The following is a 27,895-nucleotide window of genomic DNA, read 5'->3' on the forward strand; positions in this document are numbered from 1 at the left end:
TCCTTGTTTGTATTTACTTTCTCTTCTCCCAGACTGGACTACCAAATATCCCTATATCTGGGTTCCCTTCACTGGCTGCTGCTAAAAATATTAGCCCTAAACTCATGACAATACGTTACTCTAGAAAAAGGGAAGGGATGCAGAAACCATTTTTTGAAAGGGAAAGGGACAGGACAGAAAAACTGACCAGGGGAAGGCAGATATGACTCCCTCTGGGTTAAAAGGATACTTTCACCTGCCCAGAAACTGTGGTACTGGACTTCTAACTGCTTAATTTGCCAGATCTCTGCCTGGGGAAGGGAGGTCATCTGCCCTTAAATGTGCTATTAAGTACATAATTTAAAGGGCAACTTGATTTATGAACCAGAACATTATGAAACTCAGCTATTTGAGAGTTTCCTGTTTGCTTTGTTTTTCACATCTAAACCTGAGTGCAGCATATGCCTTGGAAAGACAGCTAACAATGAGCACTAGGTGGACCCGTTCCCCAGCCTTGGCTGGCAGCTTGAGCTGCACGTATCACCAAAACTCACGTTAAGGTTCTTTGGAAACAACAGGAAAACAAAAATCATTGCTACTGCGTACATAATTACCACCCACCCTTTCACCTTTTGCACTTCTAGCAGAAGTCAATCCAACTGAGGAACAGGGAGCTGAATTGCTTTCCTATTCCCCACCAAAGCACCACTGCAGTTTACAGCATCCAAAGGAAAATCCACCACCTCTTTAAAGTAAAAACATTCCTGCTGTGCCAGCTGTGAACAGCAGCTACACAGAGCAACCCACACACACTTGTTTCCTTACAGGTATGAGATAAAGCTGGATCTTTGGGTTACCCACATGGGAGGCTTGTCTTTGTCACAGATGGGAAGTATCTGTAATTGAAGTTTCACGCATCTCAGCAAGAAAATGTACACTTAGAGTAAAGAGAACATTTTTAGCAATGAGGGTAATTAACCATGGGAACAGATTGCCAAGGGAAATCTGTCCAAACCCTCATCAGGAGGGTTTTAAACAAGACAAACTGTTTTCCCAGGAGGTAGGCTCCAGTTCATCCTAAATCACACACTGAGCTCAGAAATAACTGGGAGAGCTTCTCCATTACAGTAAGAGTTCCCAATCAATGAGGCTTGATTTTTATTGCCTGGGTTCCCTACAGCCAACATATTTTTTAGAATTCTCACAGTGTGTTTACCCAAGTTTAGAGCGTGGTTTCAAAACTTTCTGCAAGAGACCAAAATCTCAGTGGAAGTCTCCTTCACACAGCAGGTATTTCTGAAAATTTCCAACAACACTAAATATAAAGCAAAATTATTTATTTACGAAACTCTAAATGTCAGAAACAGAGAGGAGTAAAGAAGTGAATATAAAAAGATGTGAAGTAAATATAAAAAAAAATGAAAAAATAAACTACACATTATTTAACTATATAAATTATCTATTCAGCTTCTTTGCTGTGTTCTTATTGGTGCTGTGCTCTTATACACCCAAGTAGTGTATTTAGCCATGTTCAATGTGTGATAGTAGCATTCAACCCATGTGATTCCTCTCCCATCTTTTTCAGAAAGAGAAAAGCAGGGACAGTCAAGGAGGCTTTTTTATTTACAGGTTTAAAATAGACATCCATATATACTTATGTCTATATGCAAATATATGCATATATTTAGAATGTATGTTATATCTATAATGAGAAATGCAAAGTGGAAGAAGTCTGTCTTGTCCTTGCAGCAAAAAGTGGGAAGATTTGTGATAGTTTTATTTTCCTTAGAAAGTTCAAGATTTCATACCAGTACTGGAAAATCCTGTCCTACAAGCTTTACAATCTTTCCTTTTACCACAGAGATTTCTATAAGAGAGAAGCAGAGCCTTTGACAACTGCTGTTTGACAACTGCTTTGACTCAGTGCAGCTGCCTTCAACTGACCTGGGCTGCTGAAGGTATTTGCTGTGGCCTTCTCTACTATTCAGCATTTCCCACATGTTCAAAGTTTCATGTTCAGGTGTAGAGGCCCAGAGAAGCTGACTTGAGTCATGGGATGGATTGTGCTGGCACAGCTTCCACCCCAAAAGCCCCCTCACTGAGAAATGCTGGTTAGGCCTCAGCCCTGAGGAACAGCACTTGGACTAAGCCCCTCTGAGCTTATCAGAAACACTGTTCCCAAGAACTTGTGCTGTCCAATGAGCACCTGTTTTTTAATGAACAGCCTTAGAAATTTGGGTTTTTTGCCTGAATAACAGCCTATGTCTCAAACACTGATAGCTGGATGGCTGTGGAGCCAACCCAGGACTGTTGGTAATGACAGACGAAATTCTTGATAATAACCAAGGATTGTTGGTATCAAGACACTGTGAGAACAATATATGTCTGGAGAAGGGGGGCCAGGCAGAGATAGGGCAGCATTTTTCAATGAGGAAGAACCACAACAAGTACAGCACAAGCACAGGAACGAGTTGCAGGAAGTGAGCATGGATTATGGCGTGGGATTAAGACCATCAGAGACCCCCGAAGCTCTCTGTCCCAGAAAGACCTAAACGAACAGACTGTGCACAATAACTAATTTACACAGAAAGCGAGAAACCTGACCATGAAAAGGTATCATGCCAAGCCTGGATGGTGCCCCCAGGGCCCTGAACATCTCACGGGCCAGACCAACGCAACTGGAATGACACTGAAACCAGGACTGACATCCCATCAGCTGGACTGATGCTGGAACCAAGACTCTTTTTCTTGGAAAAGAAAAAGAAAGCCCTTTTCTTTTGGAAAGAAAAACCTTTTTCTTGGAAAAGAAAAAGAAAACCTCTCCCTTGGAAAAGAAACTCAAAATCATGTTTCTAAGTGCACAGCAGAGTGGACTATGTACAGAGGTTGCCATGTCTTCCTGAGATAAATCTGGGAGACTGATAAAGTTTAATTAGATGCCATTTTATTTTTTTTTGTAAGTATGGAAGTCAGGGCTGGCAGCCATTTTCTCTTTCCCCTACTTTAGGCATACAAGATGCACCTCTGCCTGCAGAGAACACAGAAGTGATGCTCTGGGTTCTCCTCAGCCTCTTTAACAGGTGACAAAGAAAAAGGCCTTAATGATTAAATAGAAACCCCAGATTATTTAAAAAAAAAAAAAGAAAAAACAAACACACCAAAACCCCACAACGGCAAACCAATCACAGTGAGAATGCTTTCAGTAGCAGAGTAATGAACAAATGAGCACAGAAACATCTGCAGAGCACACTTGAGGTTTGGTGACGGCAGGAGACTCCCAGATCTCAACAGACATTCATACAATGACAGACAACGTCCGTGCTGATTCTGTTCTCCTGCCTACTCACGTTCAAGCTGCTTTATTTTCCTTGCACCATGGCTCAAATCTTCAGCTTTATGCAAAATACACCTATTACTAAGCAAATGCCCCGTGTTTCATGTTCAGCAGCCCACATTATCATGCATATTAGAATCAGCAAGAGACTTCTCCAAAAATTGTGCATAGCACAGTTATTAAGCAAAACTAGGTCTGAACAATGCATTTCTTGTGTAATGCTCATGTTATTCCCAGCTGACAGGCAGAGAAAAGACAAGTGATAACACCTTTAGTTCTAGAGGCAGAGAACTGGGCTGAAATTGGACTGTAGGCTGAAATGCCTTAAGGGCAGACTTTCATGACCTTGTGGCTCAGAAATGGCTCCATGTCCTGGCTCTACTTGGTATCTTCCCATGTGAGGAGAAATGCAGACCCATCACAGGTACTCGGGGAAGACTTAGAGCTCAGAAACATTGAACTATCTGGGACTTAAGCTCAGGAAGGAAAAGCAGCATTGCCCTTCCGTTGTAGAAGTCAGCCTGCTTGTAGAAGACTTGCCTACCTAGGAAACATGGGAGGATGTGCAAGGAAAGTCTGTGAAAGGTGTAATTAGCCCAGGACAGAAACAGGACCAAGCCTGACCCTGGAACTTTCACCTCATAATGCAAACAGCTGCTACAACCATGTCGAGTTTATTGTATTTGACATATGGCTGCATATTGTTCAGAAGTAATGTGCACAAAATGTTACAGGCTTTCCACACAGTTTCCAACAAATTCTGATCAAAGGAGTTGCAGTTTATATCTCCATCATTAATCACAGAACATTCAGTGCAAAGAGATGGATATTGAAACAGCAGCTGGTGGACTCTTCATCTTACAGTAATAATATGGTGTTTTATTCATCTGCTACGCTGAGCACAGGGTAAAGTATTCAGTAAATACCCTGTCATTAGTAATTTTAACACTTTTCTTAAATACTGATGACCTACAGACAGATTCTGCCACTACTCGGTCAGGCTACTGGGGGAAAAAAGACTTAGGTTAATTCATTTTAAGATCAGAACCAGGTTAAGCCCTTCGATCTTAATGGTAAAACCAACAAGATTTTCTGCTTTGTTAGTAAGATTCTTGGATCAATTTTCCAGCATTACAGAAACTTTAACCAGAGAACACAAAGGATCAGTCGATCTGTCTCATGAGACCTTTTAAGACAGATAAGTTTCCTTCCTTACAGTACAGCGGTGTCACCTTGTCAATATGTCACCTTGTCAACTGGGGTGCATTCCCTGTGATAACAACAAAATTCTGGCACTAACTTTCATTAGGACCTTCAGGTCATAAGCAAGGGCAGCAAAATTCAGCCTAAGTTCAGCCTCCCATTGAAGTGGCACAATTTAAATACTAAATGTTCAACAAGCACAGGAACAAAAGTAGCAATCCAGAAGCTGTTTAAGGATCAACTTCATTTTAATGCTCATCAGAGAGGGCCAGGCAGAAGAAGATCTTGAATGAGAAAACCAGCAGTAAAGACAAGCTTAGGACCTCATGCTTCTGGAATATGCAGTGCCTCAAAAGCAATAAGCACTTCATTTGCTTACCCCAGGACTGGTAAAATGAGAGAGAGAAAGCAGTTTCCCCCTACAGATAAAGAAGAAAGCAGCCCCCAAAACAACACTCTTTTTCTCCAAAAATCCATCATAAGAAAAATGTGCCCATCTAGATGCACATACAGAAACCTCTCACGGAAGTTAGCAGTCATCACTGGCACCCACCGTGGCGTATAAAGCTGAGTAGATGCTCAGAGCAGCATGTTTGGATGGAAAGGATCTCCTTGCCTTTTCAATCACCTCCACATCCCCAGTGCAGATGTTGCCGTTGTTTATGAACTGGTGGTGTGCCCTGCAGTCGTTCCCAGTGTAGTTGGGTTTACACACAGTCAGGAAGTAGGGAGCCAAGTTCCCAGTCACAACCTGGCCGGCGTTTACAAAGATGTCAGTGGCAAAAAGTCCAAATGCAAACACTCCTGTGAGGAAAAATTAAAACCAGTGATTACTCAAACAAGTTTAAAAAATACCGTGGTACCTGAGAGGGGGAGACATAATAGGAGTTATATCATGTATTCATACCAGATCTGTGACAAAAAATGAGATCTCTGAACCTGAAAGAGCAGTGTAGTACTGAGACACAATAGTGCACTTACCTAACATAACTACTGAGTGTCAAGTACATCCTGAATTTTGACTGTTCATTGTCTTGATGTTGAAAAATTAAGATTCTGATCTAGCAAGATTTGGCATGTCCTTTTGGAAGCAACCCATTGCTTTGCTCTGGAAGACATTTCCAGACAGTTGCAGTTCAGCTCATGTCACCAAGAGCACATAACCACAAATCCTACAGCATGAAGCGTTCACTAGAACATATTTCCAGGGCTGTGGAGCATCCCTTGATCAATACTGCAGTTGTCACATCCTCCACTGACTTCTCATGAGTGTTATCAATACCTGCTACAGCTGCTATGAACATATATGAGGATCTTTCACATGCATGTACTCCTCACATATTAAAGGAAAAGAACAGCACATCTGCAGAAATACCAAACCCAAATGTTCTGAAAGATTAAATCAGCTCTCCTTTTCCCCTTCTCATTGCTAAGGTTAATTAAAGTGTCACAAAAACGTAGAAAAAATAAATAATTGCTTCTGGTGTGGGAATATTGAGAGTCACGTATTTCTGCTTTCTCCCTCCTGTAACTGTGTAAGCAAAAGTAATTTAAATCATAAATTAGTTGAGATTGCTATGTATTTAAGTATGACCAAGAGCTGGAGCCCAAGGGAAAACATCCAAGAGAGCTGTGGTAAAATCTTAAAAGCTGGCACCACCATGATTGTTACACCTTCACTGCTTATATATACTGAGTTAGAAAAAGAAAATAGGACAGCTATAGCCTGAGATACAAAAAATATCAGAGAGTCAGCAAGATAATGCAGTGTGTAGAGGCAGTAACATAAACTAAAACTATCTAAAATGGATTTGTGTGAGTGTTAGAGTGAGGCTTGCCTGTGCCAGTCATTCAGAGAGATGGTGTGGTGTCTCTGTAACATAGATCCTTCCCTGGGTAATGATGGGAAGAGCCCTGTCCTTGGGAAGCAGCTGGGGGGGCTGCAGGACTGTGGAGCTGTTCATCCTCACCATCCTTCCCCAAGGTTAGGATGGAGCATCACCACAGTGAAGATGATTCTGGGGGCTGAGTGTATTCTTTATGTGAATTTATTTATTATTAACAAACTGATTTGTGAGCATGGATTCAAAACAGTGGTGGTCAAAGGAGGAGGCTGCCCTCCTCTGGTTCTAGACTGCAGGACTGACTCCTGTCTTTTTAATGGTGTGACAATTTTCCTCCTGTTTATCCTACTAAGTGTCTGTGTTTAAAAGGAGAGAGCACTGACACTGCTCCTTTATTTCCTTTATCCCTGTGTTAATATTTTAAATCCATGGTTTTCCACAGCTGGCAGGAACTTCTCATCTACATTAGTCAGTACACAATCAAGTACAAAGGAAAAAGGTAGTAGGGTATCTTTTCAGCCTGGAGAAACAGCTGAAGTTATGGCAAAGATGAATCTTGTTCTATATACAGCTCTTTGTTAATTTTTTATTTTTATTTTTTTTTGGCACAGCTTGCCTTAAATGGCATCTTTCTGATGTGCCATGCAAATTAGAAGGAATGTAGTGGGGATTATTACACAGCCTTTTACAACATGTAGAGGAAACTTACCTGCCAGGCAGTCTGGCCCATGGTATTTATCAAGTGAGTACAAGCCAAGAAACAAGGTGTTTCAGAAAAAGCTCCCAGGCTTCACAAAATTATCTGAATCCCTAGGCAGTGTACAGGTACAAAGGTGGTCCAGTGTTTTGCTCCATTAAAAAAAAAAGTTTCAACACCTGCATTTCCTCAGTTTTTGGTAGCACAGAACTCAACAAGTCAGCTGCTGAGAGGCCTGCAGCAGTCCACAGAAGAGCAGAGCATGCCACAGCTGAAACCTTTATCGCATTCTGAGTGTGGTGCATATTGATTACTGTAACTCCTCTCCTGCAGGTCTGCCAGACTGTGCTTCATGAGAACCACAGCCACGTCCACCAGTGAATTCAGCTGGCAGGAATGTCACCCTTGCAGGGTGGCTTACACTCCACATCATCCCTAGAGACTTGGAGGTAGGGCTGGCTGTAATTGATTTAAAGGCTGTAACACCAGCAAGCCTGGGCAGGGGCGGACAGTCCCCCGATGTTTTTTGTACCTCAAGAATCCATCTGTTCAATGGATTTGTTCAATGACCTGCAGCAGCTCAGCTAACTGACTAGAGCACAAAAAACACAGTGATGTGAGTGCCAGGTTTTCAGAGGCAGACAAATTGCTGCTGAAAGGCTTCACAGGGAAGGCAACCAGTCCTGGCTCTTCAGGGTCAGCTGAAGTCCTTGATATAATGCCAGAGAGAGAGAATGGGACAACATGTACCTCTTCCAGACTTTGACACTCAGCTGTAATAGGAGGTGGTGCCATCTGATCAGGAGTAAGAGATTTATCTCATTAAGCTCGCTCTGGGCCAGAAAACCTGGGAATGAACTTCAGTGCAGAACTTAGCATATGCTGAGAAAAGATGAGAACAGTGCAAGCCACATGGGAAGCAGACCTACAGCTACTTACTAGCAGAAGGGATGGAGGTTAATTGCATTTACATAAAGCCACTCTTTGCCCTCAGCCACATGTGTCACATTGTCTGGCTGCAAAAAGAGGCCTTAAAGAAGGAGCAGAAGCTATGTTTGGAAGGGCTTCCTGGGTTTTTTGTCAGGACGTGACCCTCACCTGTGTTGTGCATCTCAGGAGCAGTCAGGAGGAGGACGCTAGAAGACAAAACAGTAAGCAGAATGTAACTGAGAGAGATACTAGTTTAGGCCAGAGATAGAGGGGTAGGCTATACTCCCTGCTCCAGAGTCCAAGAAGAAGGAACTGAGGATCAGATTTGAACATGTCTTTGCCTCCAGTGACAAAGACCTTAGACAAACTAAATGTGCAAATCAAAAGAAAAAGAAAGAAGGAGAAGCCTGTTGAAAAATACCAAGGACGGACAACATGAAGCTTGACTTTCCAGATCCATCTCACCTAAACTAACGCTTGCCTTGGCAGAAGAATCTGAGTATCTGGCAGCTTCAATTTTGAATGCTTAATTTTTAATTTCTCTACTTACACATCCTCCTAAATAACTGTCCTCCATGAACCCACGATTTCTGGACTCTCACCCATATTCTACTCTTATGTTCTATCTCCTATCAAGCTCTTTGTGTGGTTGTTCATCCGTGTTGCCACCTCTAACTCTATTGCTTTTGCCAACAGAGGCACTTGCCCTGAAGAAGAATACAACTCTACACGCACATTCAGTACAACCCTGTCTCCTCCCTGCAATTCATGCTCAGGCTCTCTTCTTCCACCTTGAATTATCTCATATCAGTCACTGCAGCTGCTAGTTGACTCCATGGAAACTCTTGCTATTAGAAGCATTTAAAATGCCACTGATTTGGAAAAAAAATCCTTCACTACCACCAAAACAACTACAAAAAATCATCAGCAAAACCCCTTGGAACTTGTAGAAGAGCAGCTGAAATGACACAGGGAAAAGACAAGTAAGAAGCCAGTGGGTGAAAATGAGAACCAGGAGGTAGAAGGCCCTATGATAGAAAATCCACGAAACCCATAAGTAAAGTGCCAAAAGAAACAATGCATTGAAGGGCTCATGAGACATCAGAAGCTGACCTCATGTCTTCAAACAAGGATATTTATTTAGGCACTCCTCTCTCCCAGTGCCCAGTCAATTACCTGAATTTGTAATTCTCAACCTAATTAGCTCAGAAAATATTCATATTACACATGCACACTCATACTCCCCTAATTCCTTTTCTATCCCTATGTTTTTTAAAGCAGATTAGAGTTTCAGTGGGAAGTGTCCCTGGAAGGACTCAGGGCTCTATGGGAATGCTGATTCTCAGCCCATCTCTGAACATTTTGCTCTGAGAATCCTGTGCATCCAATAAAGCCATACATTTATAGTCCCGTGATTAAGACTCTGTTAAACCATCACTCATCATTATATCTTAAAGAGTGTTGTTAAAGGAGACATGTATCATTAATCCATTTTACAACTGCAGAGATGGGGGTTGCAGGGAAATTTATTGTCCTGTTGCCATGACACCAGGAACAGGCTCAACAACAACCTTCTGAGCTCTCATCACCCAATCATGGGACTGGCTTTGATCTCCTAGTGAAGACCTCACAAAGCTCCAGGCATCTACTGCCTCTTGGACAGTGCTCAGACACATGGTCTGAGCACATCAGCAGAAATTCAGTTCTCAGTACAAAAAACTTTGGAGCCTCAAGACTTCTCTTGAGAGATGTACAGGATATCTTCCTTCTTCGCTGCTTTCACAACTATCAGTTTTCATCTAGACAGCTGCCAACTCAGAGTCTGGCATACAAGGGAACACGAAGGGTTGATCTGTCCCCAGCACAGTGACCTGTTTCTCGTTGTGGATGTTCTTCAGTGATAAGAAAAGAGACCTCCAGGAGTTCGAGCTGTTGAGCAGTTTAGGTTAGGGGCAACAAACCCAAATATAGCTTGAGTCCTGCAGAAAAGCAGCCAGGTAATAACAGAATATGCATGGTTTCACAGCGAACCTCAGATCCAAGCCAGACAGAAGGATAAGGTCAGGCAAGCTGGGTCCTGCAGCTGTTCAAGGAATCGACATCAGAGCTCTGTCAATTCAGAGCATCAGTTTATCTGCCCTCATACAATAAACTCAATGTGTGTGTAAGTCTTGTAAACCTCTATTTGCTGAACTAAAGACTTAATTTACTGAAATAAAGCCCTAATTTCATTATTTAGCTGCCCACTGTGAGATGTCACCATGCTTTAGATTAAGTTGTCAACAGAAGCTGATCTGCACCATTTGTTAACTGCAAATTATGCACATCCAAAGTAAAAGCCTCTGGTAACAAACTGATGAAGCACATTGCATTTCTACATATCTGAGCTACAGAGAGGCTACTTGCATGTTATCAGGGCTTTGCAGGTAGACTACTTAATCATGTGGATTACAAACCTAATATAATGAAATGCAACAATATGTACTATAGTCACTCTGCCACAGTGAGTCAGGGAGGTCTGAATCTGTGATCCTGGGGGTGTGATAGCAGCTGCACATAAACAGACTAAAAACCTGACTGAAACCACTCACTAAATAATGCTAAAATATTTTGTAACTTTCATTTGTAATACAAACTATGAAGTAGAACATGGAAGCAAATGCAAGATGGCATGATGTTAACAAAGTACTGAATGGAAAAGTCCAGGAAGACAGAATGAATAAAATTACAAAATGCTCACGATGGGAGAGGTAGAAGAGGCAGAGGCCCAAGAAACAGGCACTCTAGTTTCTCAAAGCTTCCATGCATGAACAGCGAGTTTTGGCAGCAAAAAATGATGATAAAAGTGCCCCAAGGGGTGGGGAGAGGAGGGAGGAGAAATGATGTGACTAAAGAAAAGCAGTGCAGCACCAATATCTCAGAAAAAAATGCTCCAAAGCAATTGCACACCATTTGTTTGACCTGAAAATCTTTTAAAAAAATTGTCTGTGGAAGCAGCTGTAAAAGATAAAGATGAAGATGGAACAAATTGAAAGTCTGATGTTTCCAAGCTAAGCCAGCTTTTTTTCAGTGATAAAGAAACTGATTTTCTAAATACAGGGAACACAGCAGATTTCACCAATTTAGGCTGCAGTACAGGATTTAACAAACACCGCAGCAAGGTGAGAGGCAGCCCTTTCCCACAAAAGTTTACATGCAGAATTCATGCCTGGGCCAGGAAGCAAGATGAAACTGTGTTTCTGCTTCACATGGACAAAGAACCAGAGAGGGATTTAATACAAAGCTCAACATTCAAGGTCCCCACTAAACTCAGAAGGGGAGGCAGTTCGAAATGGACATCTGCAGAGAAAAACAAGGAGAGAAGGAACAGAGAGCATAGTAAGCAAGATAGGGATAAAAACACAAAAAAGAAACATGGGGCTTCGATAACATTCCAGAAGAGTTGCAGGGTTTTTGTTTTGCTCCACTATCAAAGTGTAAAAAAGTGCTTAGTTCTGTACACATGAAGAAAAAGCAAGAGGAGAAAAGCTCAAGTCTAGCAACCAAATCCAAAAGATCCCATGGAGACAGTATGACAAGGGTCCTTGTCTTTCACAAGACCAAAAGAGAGTTTGGAGTTTCCTTTCCTCTTTCTCTTTCCTTATAAAATCTAAATGAATGTTCAGTGAAGTATCTACAACTTCCTGCTTGTTTTGTGGAAAGCACATTTAGCCTACTATTCTTGAAACCCCATCTCTTCCTAGCAACTCCAGTTACCAAGTTATAGAGGGAGAAAGGCCTCTCTGCCTTTCTAAAATTTGGGAACAGCAACTTTCAAAAGTTGTCCGTGATGTCCCTTGTAGGGTCAGACAGTACTGTTCATTTTTTCTGACACATAAGCACCTAGACAAATGAAAGGATTTTTCTCATCCTTTTCAGTAATATCAACTGTAATGACTTCTAAGGCAATATTCCAAGCAGTTAAATTGTTACTTTTTGCAGATGCTCAGCAGGACTTGCTCAAACATCTGGGCAAAAGAAATCACCAGATATGGATGAATTTCAATGAATTAGTACCAAAACTAAACTGGGAGCAAAATTCTTTGCAACAAGCCACCCTGCTTGCTAAGGTATCTTGGAAGACATCCTACTTAATCAGCTCTGTAACTTTTGGCCCTCAAGTTTATCAAGAGAAGACACACACAGAGAAATCCATGTATAAGCAACCTGGTCATCTCTGCAGAGCCAAGCACCCTGGAAGCCTCTTTTTGGAGTGAGCAGCTGTGAGGAGCTAATTTCCCTGGATCATCCAGCACAGGGTACAGCTGTTCAGTCCATGCCATGTTTTCAAAATGCAGGTGAAATGCAAAATTAAAAGCATGCAGTTATTTTCAGCTCCTTTCATAAATTATTTCATCCACTTTTCAACAAATTCTACTTCTCTCATTTCACTGCAGAGGCAGGGAGAATGTTTCAGAAGAAAACAAGCAAAAATTCAGTGTAGTTTAAGACAAGACAAAGACTAAGCCATTTCTAATAATATTAACTTAATTTTTCTCAGGAAAACAAACATAGCTGCAAGGTCAAGATTGACTTTTCTAGCATGGTTCATATCCTACAACTCTCAGAATCCACTGTGCCATTGCTACTCCTTTTCTCTTCCACTGGAAGAGAAACAATAGTATGAATGTTTAAGAATAAGGAAACATACCGATCAAGTGCTTAGCCTCCATGATCTAAATATTTTTAGGGCTGAACCCACAGGCAAGAGTGTTTGATTGGAGTTTTACAACATGCCAAATGTGCTGGAACAGTAAAACAGCCCTGAGTAGCCCAGTGGACTCTGGTACCCTGCTTCTCTCTTAACAGCAGTTCACTGTCCGTCAATATATCCCAGAGGTTATGTGAAGTTCAAGGCTATTTTACTTTAAACTGCATTCCTGTGTCTTTTGTTTCCATCACCAACACACAATCCAGGCCTGACTAACAAACCATAGGTGTTTTGCTTTCACCCTCATGTTGGCAGAAGGGACATTTCCCTCCCTACTTTCCATGTATAAAGCAGGAGGCACAAAGGTAGGAGAGGGAGAAGGAAAACCATTGTTCTTCCTCCTTTGCAGCATATATTTGCTAATGATGAAAACCCTAATGCAGGGTAAGACTGTCAGTTCCATGCATGAACTTGAGACTGCTGATCAACAGTATGAAGAAGGTAAAGCGGTTTTCAAGCACCATATAAAGCAACCTCCAAATGGTTTAGTGACAGAACTTCATTTCTCAGCAATTAACTCCATGAAAGCTCTAAAAAGAAGCAAATACAATGAAAATAATAACATTGTTTTGAAGTGAGCTCTGAGCTTTTTTGCCCTGCTCAGCTGAACAATATGTGGCAGGGCTATGGATGTTAAAATTAGAGCTGAAAAGAAAAATGCCAAATAGATGAGCTGGTGAAGGCCAATTTGTAAGTAAAATGGGTAGCTTACACAGACTAGCAATGATGGGATTATTTATATAAGGATTTGATTGATATAACCTTTCTTCAAGGGTCTAGAAAAAGCATTAAGCTCAGCAGAAAACGATATGAACCAGCTCCAGACAGCGTGATATGGCAGATTTTGAACATTACCTTGGAAATCCTGAGGGGACTATCCCTCTAAGGTGGAAGATGCCTGCAAAGATTTCACAGCTTAATTAATTTTGTGAGGTACTTAACATGTATTTATGCATTTATCAGTGTGTTTCGTTCTGTTTTGGTGCAAGCAGGGACTAAACTTGCAGTGATCAGGATTCTTACCTATAAAACGTATTATTCTTCGAAGCAGTGGGTTCAGGTAACAGCATTCTCCAGTCAAAATAGTTTTCTCTTGAATAATTAGAGTTTCTCGGGTTGACTTTATGAAGTACATGGATATCTCACCAATAAAAATCTGCCAGGAAAGGGAGAGAGACAGAAGGTTAAAAATTACACGAGCAAAACATTAAAACATTAAAACTAGGTGACTAGTTCCAGCCCACAGAAAGTGCTATACAGCAATATGGCTTTGGGACATTGCACTTCCACAGTGAGGCCACACTTACTCGAGGTGAACTGACATAGACCCAGCTCCTAAAGAAGAAAAGGGTCATTCTTGTGCTCACAGAGGCCCAGAGAAGCTGATTTTAGCCATGGGACCCCCACCCCTCCCCAGGCCACACTATACTCTGGACACTGAGAAATGCTCATTAGGCCTCAGCCTTGATAAACAGCACTTGGACTAAGCCCACCGTTTGGAGCTTATCAGAAACACCGTCTGCTCTCAAGAACTAGTGCTATCTAATGAGCACCTGTTTTCTAATGAACAGCCTTGGAAACTTGCTTTCCTTGTCTGAATAACAACCCAAGTGGAATAATATTTTTGTTGTTGAATCTTAAAGAAAGATGCCAACTCATTGCAGCCAGGAGGGAAAATTATTATGATTAAAGCCAACTCTCTTGTGACCCTATAAACAACAAAATTGGGGCTAAAGTGGTATGTCTCAAACACTGATAGCTGGATGGCTGTGGAGCCAAAACAAGGACTCCCGATAATAACAGACAAGAATTGTTGGTAATAAGCAAGGACTGTTGGTATTAACACGCTGTGAGAAAGAATAAGATTTGACTAGATGTTCTGTTTTGTTTATCAAAAATTAAGTCTCCAGGGAACCATTTATCATTATGTTAGCCATGCTTATGTATTACATATCTCTGTATGATCAGAACATTCATGCTCTCTTTAAAAATAATAGCTGCTTCCCATAGGAGTAGTATCACTATTTCTTTGAGTACTCACAATTAATTTACTTTTGTTGCACTGAGGTCTATCTGCCCTCACTAAAGCCAGACTGAATTTAATCACAGGCTTTAGAGGCAACAATGGTCCACACACAGAAGGAACTTCTGAAAACATCACCTACCATGCTCTGTCAGCAGGTTTCATAAGGGGAAACTGGGAGCTTTTTAGAAAGCGAGAGTTTGTAATGATAGTCTTTAAAAGAAAAGCCTGAAGTAGAAGAAATGAGCTTTTAAAGGAGAACACTCAAAATAATTAATTTAAGACATTATTATGGGACACACACAAGAGGAATCCATAGTGCTAGGGAACAGCCAGAGAACAACAAAACAACATACATACATCAGCACACACACACACTGACACAGACACCCAGAGTTAGTATAAACATCAAGGAAGTCACTTTAGTTCACTTTGACTGCTGGAATGGTATGTTGTTTCAAGGACAACAATTTATCCTTATTAAGCCAAATGAGCATCCTTATTGATTACTGACATTCAAGGCAAGTATGCTTAACCTCTTTATAATTCTGACTGCTGATGAGGAGAGATGTGGAGCTCTAAAATGCATGTCGATAACAGCATCTGGGGGGGCAGTGCTTGGGAGCTGCACTGAAATATTGCCTTTATCCTGTTTCACTCCATCTGCTCTTAACAGAATTGGCAAGCAGTTCAATAAGCTCAGCTCACTAACAACAGGGCTGGGAATTAAGAAAAAGACCATCTGCACTAAAGCAGTTTAAAAGTGACACTGTTTCAAAACGTTTGTTATTTGAAGTACAATAATGTTCAGAAGTTTGAGTTAATGCTTTGGATCTCTGTCTGCCTGGGGCTGTACATACGCATTGAGAGACAACTCACAACCTGAGGAATTTCTGCTCTATGAAGGCAGGGGTCACTAGACTTTAAAATTAAACCCTGAACTTTTTAAGTAAGAGAGGCTTAGGTATAAAACGTACTTATAGTCCTCCTGTAACAATACATCCATTTTTTAAAGTTCTTTTGCATCAGAAGTTAAAACATTATTCACCTGCTTCAATATCCATCTTTGTTTCTATAAATCTAGCTGTCTGGCATACTCCTAGCAACTCCCATGTGGATAGATTAGTTCCACTTACATTTAGGAGTAAATTTTGCCAGGCTATAAATCTGCTCAATTCCATTCCACTGATTTAAGCAGAGTTATCCCACATTTCCTATAGCATATATCAAAATGTGATTTTTTTTTAGTGAATACTGCCTTTGGTTTAATACAGAGTTTAGGTGTATGGCAATAATGCTATATTTGTGGGGTGAAGTAAGGTGATTCAATATAACCGGACTTTTCTTGTGGTGCTGTCTCTGGCACTGAATTTAGTTGCTGGGATTTGCAGATTTAGTTTCCTTGTACATTTACTGTGGGCTCTAGAAAGTAAGCTTTGCTGTGGGGGATTGGACACCTGACTCTGATAGCTAATCTAGCTGTGTGCAGCTGAACAGGGTCGGAACAACTCCTCAAAGAACTCGTTTTTTTTTTTTTCTCCAGGCATTTCTGAAGTCAAGTAACTCCACTGATTCTCATGATTTAAACTCTGATGATTCTGCATGAGCAGAGTCCACGTCCAGCCAAGTAACCCAGCTGGCCTCCCAGAATCAATCACCAGCGCTATTAAGTACCTTAGCTTCTGCCAAAACAGAATCAGTGCTTCAGGAGTGGTTACAACTCATTTCTAAATCTGAAATCTAAATATAGGTAGACAGATATGGGTGGAAAAAGAAAACGGCAAGCAAACTGCTTTTATTTCCATTTGGGAAAACAATGCAAGGTTAATGAGCTTCTACAGCATACTGGCTTAATTAGACAGTAGAAATGACAGGAAAATTGCACTGGCAGTTGGGGATTGAAAGCACAGGTGATCTGCAGTCTGGCATGATGTAGGTAATAGGGAAGCAAAGGTAGTGCCCTGGATGTGTTTCTGTTCTTTGTTTCCTGAATGCAGTAGCAGCTCACCTACACTGAGGATACATTGCTTGGACACTCTGGTTCACATTCCCTTTCACATTACTAGCAGGTAAAAACACTACAATGATGCCCTAAAGAACCCAGTATGAATTAGAATTATCTACCCAGCACTCATTTTTCCACTGCTGATTTCAATGAGAAAACTTCTTCAATTTTCCCTGCCTTACTCCCATTACTGACAGTGTCACCAAATACTTGCTCCTCAACATTCAGTTCTCAAAGATCTCTGCCGCGTACACTCTACTTATTTCCTTTCTTCTCCTGATCTGTCTCATTTTCCTCTTCAAAAGCCATTTTTCCATGATAGTTCTTCGGCTTGTGAACTGACATTTTCAGAGAGTAAAATGTCTCATTTTCCCCTATCAAATTCGCAGCACAACTTTAGCGCCTGATACTCCCCGCTCTCCTGTACAGATTAGCAACAGTTTGTTAATTTAATTATCAATTTATTCAGCAAAACAACAGAACTATTGCTTTTAAAGGGACAGGGAACATTTTCTTTTCCTATAGCACTTTCTGATATCCTCACAAATGATCATTTGCACAACAGCATTCTAAAAAAAACTGAGGCAAACATCAAGAAGAACTGTTTCTCTGAGGGTAAACTAAGATAAACTATCCAAGAATGTGTCCGAGTTACAACCAAGAGGAGGCTGCAGATGAGTGGCGTCCTGGAGCAGCCCTCCTGCAGGAACTGTGCAGTGGGGTAAGGGTCGGGGGCAAACTTGAAGAGTTATATTCAACTTAATGAGTAATAACTGATTGTGCTGACAGCCAAGGATGGGTCCAGCTTTAACCCTTTTGTTCTTTTTACTGGTTTTTCTCATTCAGGACGTTGGCATTGTAACTCAATTCCACTACTCTAGCAAAGCTGAGGACTGCATCACTGCTTCACTCCCCTGACATGCTTTGGCTTACTTTTCCTCCAGGAGCCAAAATCTCTCTCCTTTGTCATGTTTCTCTAAACTCCTGTGCATGTACAGTGCCACAATGCGGTTCTTCCTATGGTCCAGTCACACCTCTATTCTGCTCCCTTTGAAAACTCACTAGAGATTCACTGCAACTTAGTCAAACTGCCCTGAGTGCCTCCAGGCAGTCCCACATTGCTTCTGGCAGCAGCTGCAACTCACACCCTCCTACTTCCTGTCCACTCACTCAGGGATGACAAATGGGAAAACACTATTTTTGTAATTTTTTCACATTTTCAGCAAACACTGGGGTTCTGTGAAAGTTGCCACAGTTTTCATTTCAGCTGCAATTCCACATGGATAAAGAAGGAGGCGCATGGAAGAGATGCGGGAGGCATCGTGCCCACAGCTGGGGACTGCCTGAAGTCTGTCTCCCTATGAAAGTTACATCCTTCTGCTGCTTTCCATGAAAAAGTACAGCTGATGTCATTTCTCATCACAGCAAGACAATGGAGTTCCCACATTAGGGAGAATTATGTGAAGTGTAGACGTGATCTGTCTTTTCTATGCATTTAGTTAACATTATTCTGATTTTCGCAAGTTTTTAAATACTTCAGCTTGTCTGCTCTAACAGCATCCTTGTGACACAGTCAGTCATTCTTAATACCACTTTCTACATGGAAACCCCAATGCAGGGACATGCTGTAACACACAAAATTCTGCAGCAAACAAAACTGAACTTAGGTCTTGGGACACCATCACTCTCCATTCTGGGCAGGTCTCAGCAACCTGTGTGACATTTCCTGAATCCTCTACAAGGATGTGTGTGGCTGCATTTTTAATGTCACAAATAGAATGAACGAAATTAATCACTCTGCAGCATTCAAACAGCAGCCAAGGGGAGGAGCAGATCTGAGGAAGGCACTGACTGTGAGAAAGCTACATACTGAGTGCTCAAAAACAGAGAATAGCAGCAGATGAGGGTTGTGGGGCTCTTAACCCCAATCAGTCAGTTTCAGAATGATTCCACACACTCTCCCTGGGAAAAGCAGGCCTCTCCACCAAAAGGTGACCTTTGCAAAGTGCTCCAGTGGGTGTTTCATCAAGCACTGGCCTGCAGTGGGCCAAAAGCAGTTCTGCCCTTTTGCATCGCAGTGTCTCCAAGGTCTGCATCAGCACAGTTGCAGTTGGGAGACAGATGCTCTTCTGGCTCTACATGGGAGCTCATGTCTCCATTGATCTGTCATTAGTTAAATAGCTAAATATCTTCACAAGCCACACAGAAGGCACAGAATCACACAGGGGTTTAGCTGGTCCCTCAGTCTAACCCTTCTCAAAGCAGGGCCAGCACAACCCCAGCCTGCAGTAGTCATGTTACAAATGCCTTCAAGGATGGAGAACCCACACCTTCTGCTTCAGTGTTTGCCTACCCTCATTGGGTAGGCAAAAATTTTCCTAATTTTTAATCAGTTTTTGGGTTTTGCAGCTGGTGTCCACTGCAGGGATGCCTCTTGTGATCTGAACAGTCTGTCTCCCTCTTCTTCACAGTCCCCACTAAGAACATGACTCACACTGAATTTTACTTACTGCTGTGAGTTCCTTAATTCCTCAAATCTCCTTCACATTTAGCCTTAGGCCCTGAGGAATACTGGTCTGCCATCCTACCTGCCATCTACAGGACCCAGTACTGACACTGTGAAGATGAATTCCATGGACAAATTGAGGCAGCAAACACTTAGCAACATTTGCATTGAGAAGAGGTACTTCAAAAGGCAATGGGTGGCTGCAAACTGCCTCAACAGCCTCTCCAGGACACAGTATTCCTGCTGTGATCCACAGACATCGCCCTGACCAAGCCTGCCTTGGTGAGCACAGGTTTTCCTGATAACATCACTATTGATAGAGGGATAGCTAAGAGCTTTCTCAGACACTCTCTTGTCTTTGCCATCACGCTCTCAACAGGTCTTCTCTAGCCCCCAAGAATCAATGCTGTATTTTACAGAACTATACAAGGAAATGAAGCAGTATCTTCAGGTGAATGTTGCAATGCCAGATCAACCTTCATCTTCCAAGGAGACAATTGGTTCAATCTGCATTCAATTACTTATCTCATTCTGGTTTTGAGTGGGTAGTTGTTGTTGTTGAATGAAAACAATAACAAAGAACAGTTACAAGTTATTTTGCAGAACAAGGAAATTGGTTTTGTTGGGTTTGTTTTTATTTTTAATTTCATGTCAAAAGGGTTGAAATCCACAATTTATATTCTAGCCTGCTCAAAACCCAAACCTGTCTTCTTCTTATTCTCAAAAAACTAATTTACTGTGGTAAAATTGTCTACAAGAATTACACTGAAGTTCTAATGAAGAGATTTCCCACACCTCTACACTGCTCTTCACAAACTGGTGTGTGGCCAGGACCACTACAAGCTGCCAGAGACACTGTCATTAGAAATGCCTGAAAGTGTTACACCAAACCAATAAATACACCAACAAGGTGTATTTATTATTTCTCTAGAATGGTGTGCAAATGCCAGGATATGAACACAGAGTATTGGGCACACCTTCGCATTACTCTTTTGTAGCCCAGCTTGTCATTCACCACCTCATGACCTGAGCCCTGGCAAGTCTCAAAAAGAGGGAGCCAAGTCACCACTGGCAGAGGACACAGCCTGCTATGCCAGCACAGGGGTGAAGTGTGGTGGGCAGCAGGTTTTGTGTAGCACAGCAGGCTGTGCCTTCTGAAAGCACCACCACCAGCAGAACCTAAGATTCCTGCCTGAAAGAGCTTGGAAGAAGCTGCTGTAACAGTGCTCTGAGCTGTGTCAGACACTCTTGGTTTTCCTGGCATCTGCTGCAGAGCAGCTACAGGGGAATCAGCCAAGACAGGCAGCAATTCCCTGGCTTCCCTTACAGAAATAAATCACTGTAGTAACATGGCTATAGTAAACCAAAGCCAAGGAAACAAGACAGAATAGGAAAACCATCTAGTAGAATGATATTTTCAAAGCTTTAAAAGTATGTGCAGATTGTAAAAAGGGAAGTTTGAACAATTTCCTCCTGCTTCAGATCATCACTGTAATTCAGCTTCTAATTAATAATCAGACTGGTTCAGCATTATCTGAAAACAAATAATCCTTTGCACAAATTAATAGCACTGGTTGGTTAATGATTACATGTAGGCTGCCGCTTCCAACCAAAGGAAAGAAACTGAAGATTGCATGAAAACAGTAGTGGCACTTACTATTCCACTTTCAGGTAACAAAGAACAGTGCCCTTGAAGCTTCCTGCTGCTGTTCAGTGTTCATTTCAGTGAGATGGTTCTGTTCCCAAGCCTCTCTGCTTCTCTCGGGTGGGCAGACAAATCACACTGGATAGAACACAGTAGGCACAGTGCTGAACTCTGTAAGGATTGCTTAGTACCAACTGGGGAATTGGCTGCTGTACAGTAACCTCTTAGCAGAGAAAACTAGTCTTGAGGGACACTAATGAATGTGGTAGAGCCATCCCAGAATATTTTTAGGGCAGTGTTTCAAAAACAATGAATAAAACTGCACAAAACCAGGCCAGTCTCATTTATTTTGCCACTAGAAGTGCAGGGAAATGCACATACAGTGGTACCAACCTACAGCAGCACTTCTGAAAAGTGCTGTCAGAAATAAAACACATGCAATCATTTTCCTCATGCACACTGTCACAGCCAAATGACAGAGACACAGAGATATTCCATTAAGTTCACAAAGATGTTCCCTTTTGGCTTGCAAGCATTATAACACCTCACAGCTATGCTGAAAATCATGGCTTGAGTTCTCCCTAGAGCTATGCACACAGGACTGCACTTAAACACTGCTTGTGCCTCAGATGAGGGAGCTTGTACAGACTACTAGGATATCTTCTCCAGTTTTAGCTGGTACCATGAGCTAGTACCTCCTTGCTGCTGGTTCCACCCATTTCAGTAAACTGTTGGAATCATGAGATGTCAGGACAGTGGTAACATGAAGGCAACACAGAGAGATCAGGTTTGCTACTGCAAATCCTCCCAGCCAAATCAACTGGTTTGCCATCAGAAAATGAAGCAAAAAGTGTTGTGCAGAGGAGAAACAAGTAATTTTAAGGAGGAACTGGCATTGCCTTTGACTTAAATCATGTTCCCATGGTGGACCTGCAGAATGTAGGGAGGGAAGCTACAATTTAATCCACAGTAAATGTACACAAGGCTCCCCTCCCATGAAGCACAGCTGTGTGGGTTCTTTTGTTTGTGTGGAGTTTTTTTGGAAGTTTTTTTTGAGAGAGTGTAATTCTCACAGTGTAAGTAGAAATGGCTGCATTTGCTCCTTTCACTGAAATCCCTGGGAGACTCAACTGGATCAAACATCTCTCCCCAGACTGTGGGCAGCCTGAATGACAGGTAGCACCCATCTGGGTATAGAAAGACAGCTGAGGATACTCACACTCTGAATGGACTAACCAGCAGGGTAATAAAAGGACAGAGTTTAGGGAGAATCTGAGCTCACCTTCTGTCTCATTTATAAGCTTTTTATTAATGATCATTGCCAATACTCAGTCTGCAGAGTCAGCTACAAGCTGAAGCAGAGGTCTGAAATCACCCCACAAGAAGAGCAATGTCTCTCAGAAGAAGATGGGAATAAGGAATAAAGTGAAGTTACTTCTATTAAAACATTCTCATAAGCACCAGTCAGGAGGACAGAAAAACATCCCTCTGACATATGCTCTGGTTGAAGATTAGCCCAAAAGTAATAAGACATTAAATAATTATACTATGTATTAATAATAAAATACAATGATACAAATAATGCAAAAAATTGATTGAATAATGTATTAATACATATTACATCAAAAATGGAAATAAAAAATGTTTTCCCAGGAAATTTTGATCTGCTATCTCCTTGAGGCTGTATGCAGAGATCACCACAAAGCACAGTGCCAAGAGCCGTGTGCTGACCCTGACCACGTCCTCTCTAGCTGAAGCAGTACCAGTGCAACAGCACAGCACAACCCAAGAAGCAGAGCTTACCAGCCTATACCCAGTATTGGATCCAACCATCCAGGGTGATAACTACACTTATGGAACCAGGATAGCGTTTCTGGACAGTTTACATTTTAGGAGACAGTTCACACAGTCCATCTCCACACAGCACTAAGCTGAAGGTCTCTTCAGCACCCACAAAGTTTATTTGATGTTCACTACATTTTTTGTGTTTAATATGGGCTATGGAAACTACAAAAACAGTACTCTTGATAGAATCATAGAACTGTTTAGGTTGGAAAAGGTCTTCAAGACCATCAAGTCCAACTGTTAACTCAGTACTGCCAAGTGAAGACTCCAACTCAGCTTTTCATAAAGAAGAGTAATTAGGAAAAACTTCTTGAGTCACTAAAAAGAAAGAAAATGCTTATCCAGTAGAGCAAAACCATAAGGGCTGGCATGAAACTTGGCCAGAGAAAGGATTTAAACAGAAGATCCAAATAAAGAACAACACTCATTACCCAATGCCAGTTAATCAAGGGACAAACTAATATCATTGTTACAGAATGAAGGTGTGATAGTGACACACCATCTACCCTTACAGAAAATGCCTGTGAAAGCTACGTCCCTAAACAATGGCACTATATTTATGGGAGAGTTGGAGAAATGTAGTATTTATTTTTTTCATTTGCAAATCATATATCACTGCAGCCCAAAGTAAAATCAAAGTAAAAAACGAGGATTTTCATAAACTCTTGATGTAATCCATTTCAAAACTCCTACTTGCTTTCAGAAAGTGTCCTGTACTAAAAACTATAGGCTCTTCTGCAGTTCCCTTTCACGCTTCTTACCACAATATGTGAAAAGAATATGGTTTCACGCACTAAAATTACTACAGAACAAAACTTAAAATGGACTGTGGTGAAGCACTCACTATTCATAAGCAAATATGCCATGTACAGTTTCAATCAACTTTTGAAGGGGATGAAAAGCAAAATAATATCAAGAAGAAATACTAAAAGGAAAGAAATAAAAGGAAAGAAATAAAACAAAGTTCATAAAGAGAGAGTCTGATAGGAATTTATGAGTTTCTTTACAAATGCAGCAAAAAAAATTGGTGAAATTTGCAACCTGCACAGAAAATAGAAGAGGGCCAAAGTTTTGCTAACCACTTGACTGCAATAATCTGTTTGGAATTGTATGTACTCAGCTAATTGAGTATTTTCATCTGCACAGAATGGCTACATTGCAGCTTACTGGCTGGGTAGTAAAGAAAACCAGGTAAAAAAAAATTTTAGTGGATGTGACTGCTAAAAATAGAGAGATTATAAATAAAAAGGAAATAGCATTCATGTATTTAGCATCTTTCTGCTCATCCAAGCCTTTCAAAGCCCTTCAACAGTCCTTTTAATATAGCAGGAAATAATCCTGGATATACTGCATGTCTGACCCGAGTTTTACTTCAGCTTTATGTTTTCTTATTTCCAGTGATACGTAAACTTTGCATTAGAGCCTCTCTGGAGCCCTGGCAATTCACAACTAAGCACTGAAGCAAGCTATTGTACAAGGCTTAACAAGCTCTACCCCTCACTCTTGCATTGTGATTAGCTCAGAATAATTACTTCTGGAGATAACTGATGAAGATCATATTAGGCTGAGGCAAAACAGAGATCTGGCTAAGTGTGAATTAATTACAGCTCAACAGAGAGGACAGGGGGCAAAGATATCACAGGACTATTGCTATTATTTATGAAAGGGTTCATGGAGAATTCAAATAATTCCTTATACTCACAATAGCTGTCGGAGTTGAAGCCAGCACACAGTATAGCACAAGAGGTGAAATGAAGCTCTCATCTTCTGTCCCAGGGTAGGGTTTCATCAAACTGCCATCCTGACAAAAGAAACCTTGGATATGCACCTGAAAAGTGTCGGTGTACTCAAAGTAGTAGGCGAGCAGAACAGTCCCAGCCATGATGACAAGCTGAAAATAAAGCATAATCACAGAGAGGCGTTAGTTGCTTTTTGAACAGATGCAGCTGTGCCTCTGAGCTACTCCAGTCCTGTGGACCATCCTCCCTTCACCGTCACTCTGACAGCCCCCGCCATAATGGGGTATGAGTGTGTGTGTGTGCTTCTGTGCCTTTGCTTTGCAACATCTGTTACATAAACCTTTTTGGCAAATGACAGTAATGAACGTCTCAGATAGGAGCAGGTCTGTGCAGAGGGAGGCTGTGACAGCCACTTCATCAAAGGGCATGTGAGTGTCAACAGTAGTGATGATCGATGGCAGTGCCAGGATGAGGGGCAGGAACCAGCAGCAGTGACAGCTAAAATCTGTGCACAGTGGTAAAGGATTATTACAGAGGAAAAAGGAAGTTAAAGCCAAAATGCTTCCCTCCTGCAGCTGCAAGCCCAGGCTGGGGAACGTGCACTTTCTGATAATCCAGAAGAGCCCTCTGTGTCCCGGTAGAAAACTTGCCTCCTGCCACTCACCCCTCCTAAGAGCTGCTTCTTATGAGTAAAAGCTTTAGAAGTCTACTCAGAAATCTTGACCCTCCAACCAACCAGTGGGGGCTCCTGTACATTACCTGGCTTCCCCACTCTAGCAAAGCTGCTTTTGAAAAAACTGGCTTGAGTCTGAAATTTCAGTTTTAGATATAAACTGCAGGGAGCAGTTCTGGTCTCTGTTTTCACAGTTTATGTCTGGCTAAAAGGATTAGCTGGAACCTCAGCTATCCACTTTTTTGGTATATCTCCACAGTTACTGCGCATGTCAGTGTCTGCATCAGCTTCCAGGACTGTTTCAACAACACAGCTCAGAGCAATCTCACCAAAGTTGTCACTGACCTCACCTCCTGAAAGTAAGCATATTTACTAATTTTTGTTCCCTCTTTGCCAGACTGCAAGGGAAATCTCACATCACAGTCCTCATCAATGACAGAAACAGCAATATTGATTTATAACTGTTTGCTTAGAGGTAATGGTTCTAAACTAAAAGAGGGTCAATTCAGATTAGATATAAGGATGATGTATTTTACAGTGAGGGTAGTAAAACACTGGTACAGGTTGCCCAGGGAGGTGATGGACACTTCATCCCTGCAAGTGTTCAAGTCCAGGCTGTAGAGGGCTTTGAGTAGCCTGGTCTACTAAAAGGTGTGTTCCTTCTCATTGCAGGAGGAATAGACTAGATGGTTCTTCACCGAGAGGGTGGTTGTGTGCTTGAACAAGTTCCCCAGGGCACTGGTCACAGCACCAAGGCTGACAGAGTTCAAGAAGTGTTTGCATGATACACTCAGGCACAGGGTGTGACTCTTTGGGATGGTCCTGTGCAGGGCCAGGAGCTGAACTCAATGACTCTAGTGGGTCCCTTTCAACTCAGCATATTCTGTGATTCTAAAATACAGCTCTAGACCAACATAAATCAACATTGACCTGAACATTACAGATCACAGAATCACAGAATCACAGAATTGTTTGGGCTGAAAGGGACGTTAAAGCTCATCTCATTCTAATCCCTTGCCATGGGCAGGGATACCTTCCACTAGACCAGATTGCTCAAAGCCTCGTCCAACTCAGCCTTGAGATATATCAATAATGAATCCAATCCTGTTAACACTTCAGTTTCTGTGTTTTGTTCTTTTGAGAAAGAAAACAAGCATACAAAATCTGCAAAAAGAGATCTGAATTGTGAACACATCGTATCCTGTAGGTGGTGTCTCCACCATCTCATGGAAACAGCAGCAGCAGATACTGGAAATTAGACTTCCAGCTCAACAGATCCTACCACAGTCACACAATGACAAGGGACGATGTGAGGTACAGCTGTTACCACTAATGTGAGCAAAATTTATGCTGCTCATACAGTCAGTGAAGACCTGACCACATCTGTGTGGCATGTTCCTGTGCCTCATCTTGAGGCACTGCTCCAAGCAGCTTCCCAGAAAAAGGCAGCCAGAAACCTGGAGAACTTATTTTCTTCTTCCTTTCCTTTTTCCTTTTCTCTTCTGTTCTACTAGGCGACTATTTCAAATCCATTTACTGAAACATGACTGAGATAAGTGGCTGTTTGTGCAGGGGAAATTCTAATTGCAACTGTTGCACAGTGGTAATTTGTGACTGAGGCACAGAAGGCAAGAAGGTCCAAGTGCAAGAAGGTGTCAAACTGGCTGGAAGCAGGATGTCAAGAGACAGAAAGATTCCCTGCAGAGAAGGAAATTTTCCCTGAGTGCTGAGATAAAGAACAGCTGCAATGTTGCCTTGTAGACATCTTGGAATTTGAGTGCTCTGGGACGGAAGCTCAGTGGCTACCTCTGTGCAGCAGAGACAGGCTGGGGATGGACCCACAGCCAGGCAGAAGTGACCCAGGCAGCTGCTCTTGGGATGGGTGCTACTGCAAATGTACACAAATGATATGTACATCCTGATGCATCTTTGCAGACTCCTTGTAGAATTATGGCAGTAGGACTCTGCCCAATGTATTTTTCATTATTTTTTTCTTTATATACAAGCACAAATGTGTTTAATTTCCCTTGATGGGTACCCTAAAAATTCCCCAAAATTCATTTCAATTTACTAGTCACGGATGCCTTATAAATTTCAGTCCCCTAACTTTTTTGATTTCTAAAATTAGGACCCAAAATGACAAATGTGGAAATTCCTGAATTTCGTAGCCACAGTCCATTAATAGCAGATAGCAACTTTGCCTTTTCTTCCTGTTGTCAGGTTTACATCCATTGAAGGGAGCAGTGAAGAAAAGCAGGTAGGCTGACTTAAGAGAAAGATACAAAACATCCAGTTACATAATTCAGAAAACACAACACATTTTAATGTTGACATTTTACAGGTTTTATTTATTAAAATCTTATAAACTCATTTCCTTGAGTTTACTTGGAAAAAAATTAAAAATGCTCAGTAATTCACTTTAGAAAAGCAGCCAATGAATAGAAGTGTTTAAGGTGCTTAATGGCCTCGATTACCACAGTATTTAACCATGTCATAATCCTCAACATTTATCACCACTACTTCATTGTAAGATAAGAAAATGCTCTTATCACCATTTTACAGAGAGGGGACAAAAGCCGAGGAGATAAAATGACTGCCCTTAGGTCACAGCAGAGCCTGTGGCAGAGCCAAGATTTACCTTTCTTCTGGATCAGATTTTTTTGGATTAGTCAATAATCTGCACATGAAAAAGCTCAATGGTATACATGCTTAGGTTCCAATT

General features: G+C 41.6%; 1 protein-coding gene and 1 long non-coding RNA gene across 6 annotated transcripts in view; one reads left to right on the forward strand and one right to left on the reverse strand.

Annotated features, from left to right (window-relative positions):
• Window positions 1-27,895, reverse strand: part of PLPPR1 (phospholipid phosphatase related 1) — a 121,702-nt gene that overhangs the window by 6,446 nt on the left and 87,361 nt on the right. For all 4 annotated transcript variants that reach the window (XM_027663857.1, XM_027663856.1, XM_027663858.1 and 1 more), the window contains exons 3-5: window positions 24,464-24,652; window positions 13,761-13,893; window positions 5,070-5,320 (exon numbers count right to left, since the gene is read on the reverse strand). In XM_027663857.1, the coding sequence (XP_027519658.1) occupies window positions 5,070-5,320; window positions 13,761-13,893; window positions 24,464-24,652 (573 nt within the window). The remainder of the gene's footprint in view (window positions 1-5,069; window positions 5,321-13,760; window positions 13,894-24,463; window positions 24,653-27,895) is intronic.
• LOC113956865 lies at window positions 1,152-27,591 on the forward strand. 2 transcript variants are annotated; one of them, XR_003530992.1, is made up of 4 exons: window positions 1,152-1,937; window positions 7,391-7,506; window positions 25,433-25,532; window positions 27,394-27,591. It is a non-coding gene; the product is annotated as an uncharacterized LOC113956865 (long non-coding RNA). The 2 variants fall into 2 exon arrangements; XR_003530991.1 differs by lacking the exon at window positions 27,394-27,591 and having other exon boundaries at window positions 25,433-25,813.

Source organism: Corapipo altera, unplaced genomic scaffold, assembly GCF_003945725.1.
Source record: "Corapipo altera isolate COAL_440 unplaced genomic scaffold, ASM394572v1 61153, whole genome shotgun sequence".
In the NCBI taxonomy this organism is placed as follows: domain Eukaryota; kingdom Metazoa; phylum Chordata; class Aves; order Passeriformes; family Pipridae; genus Corapipo; species Corapipo altera.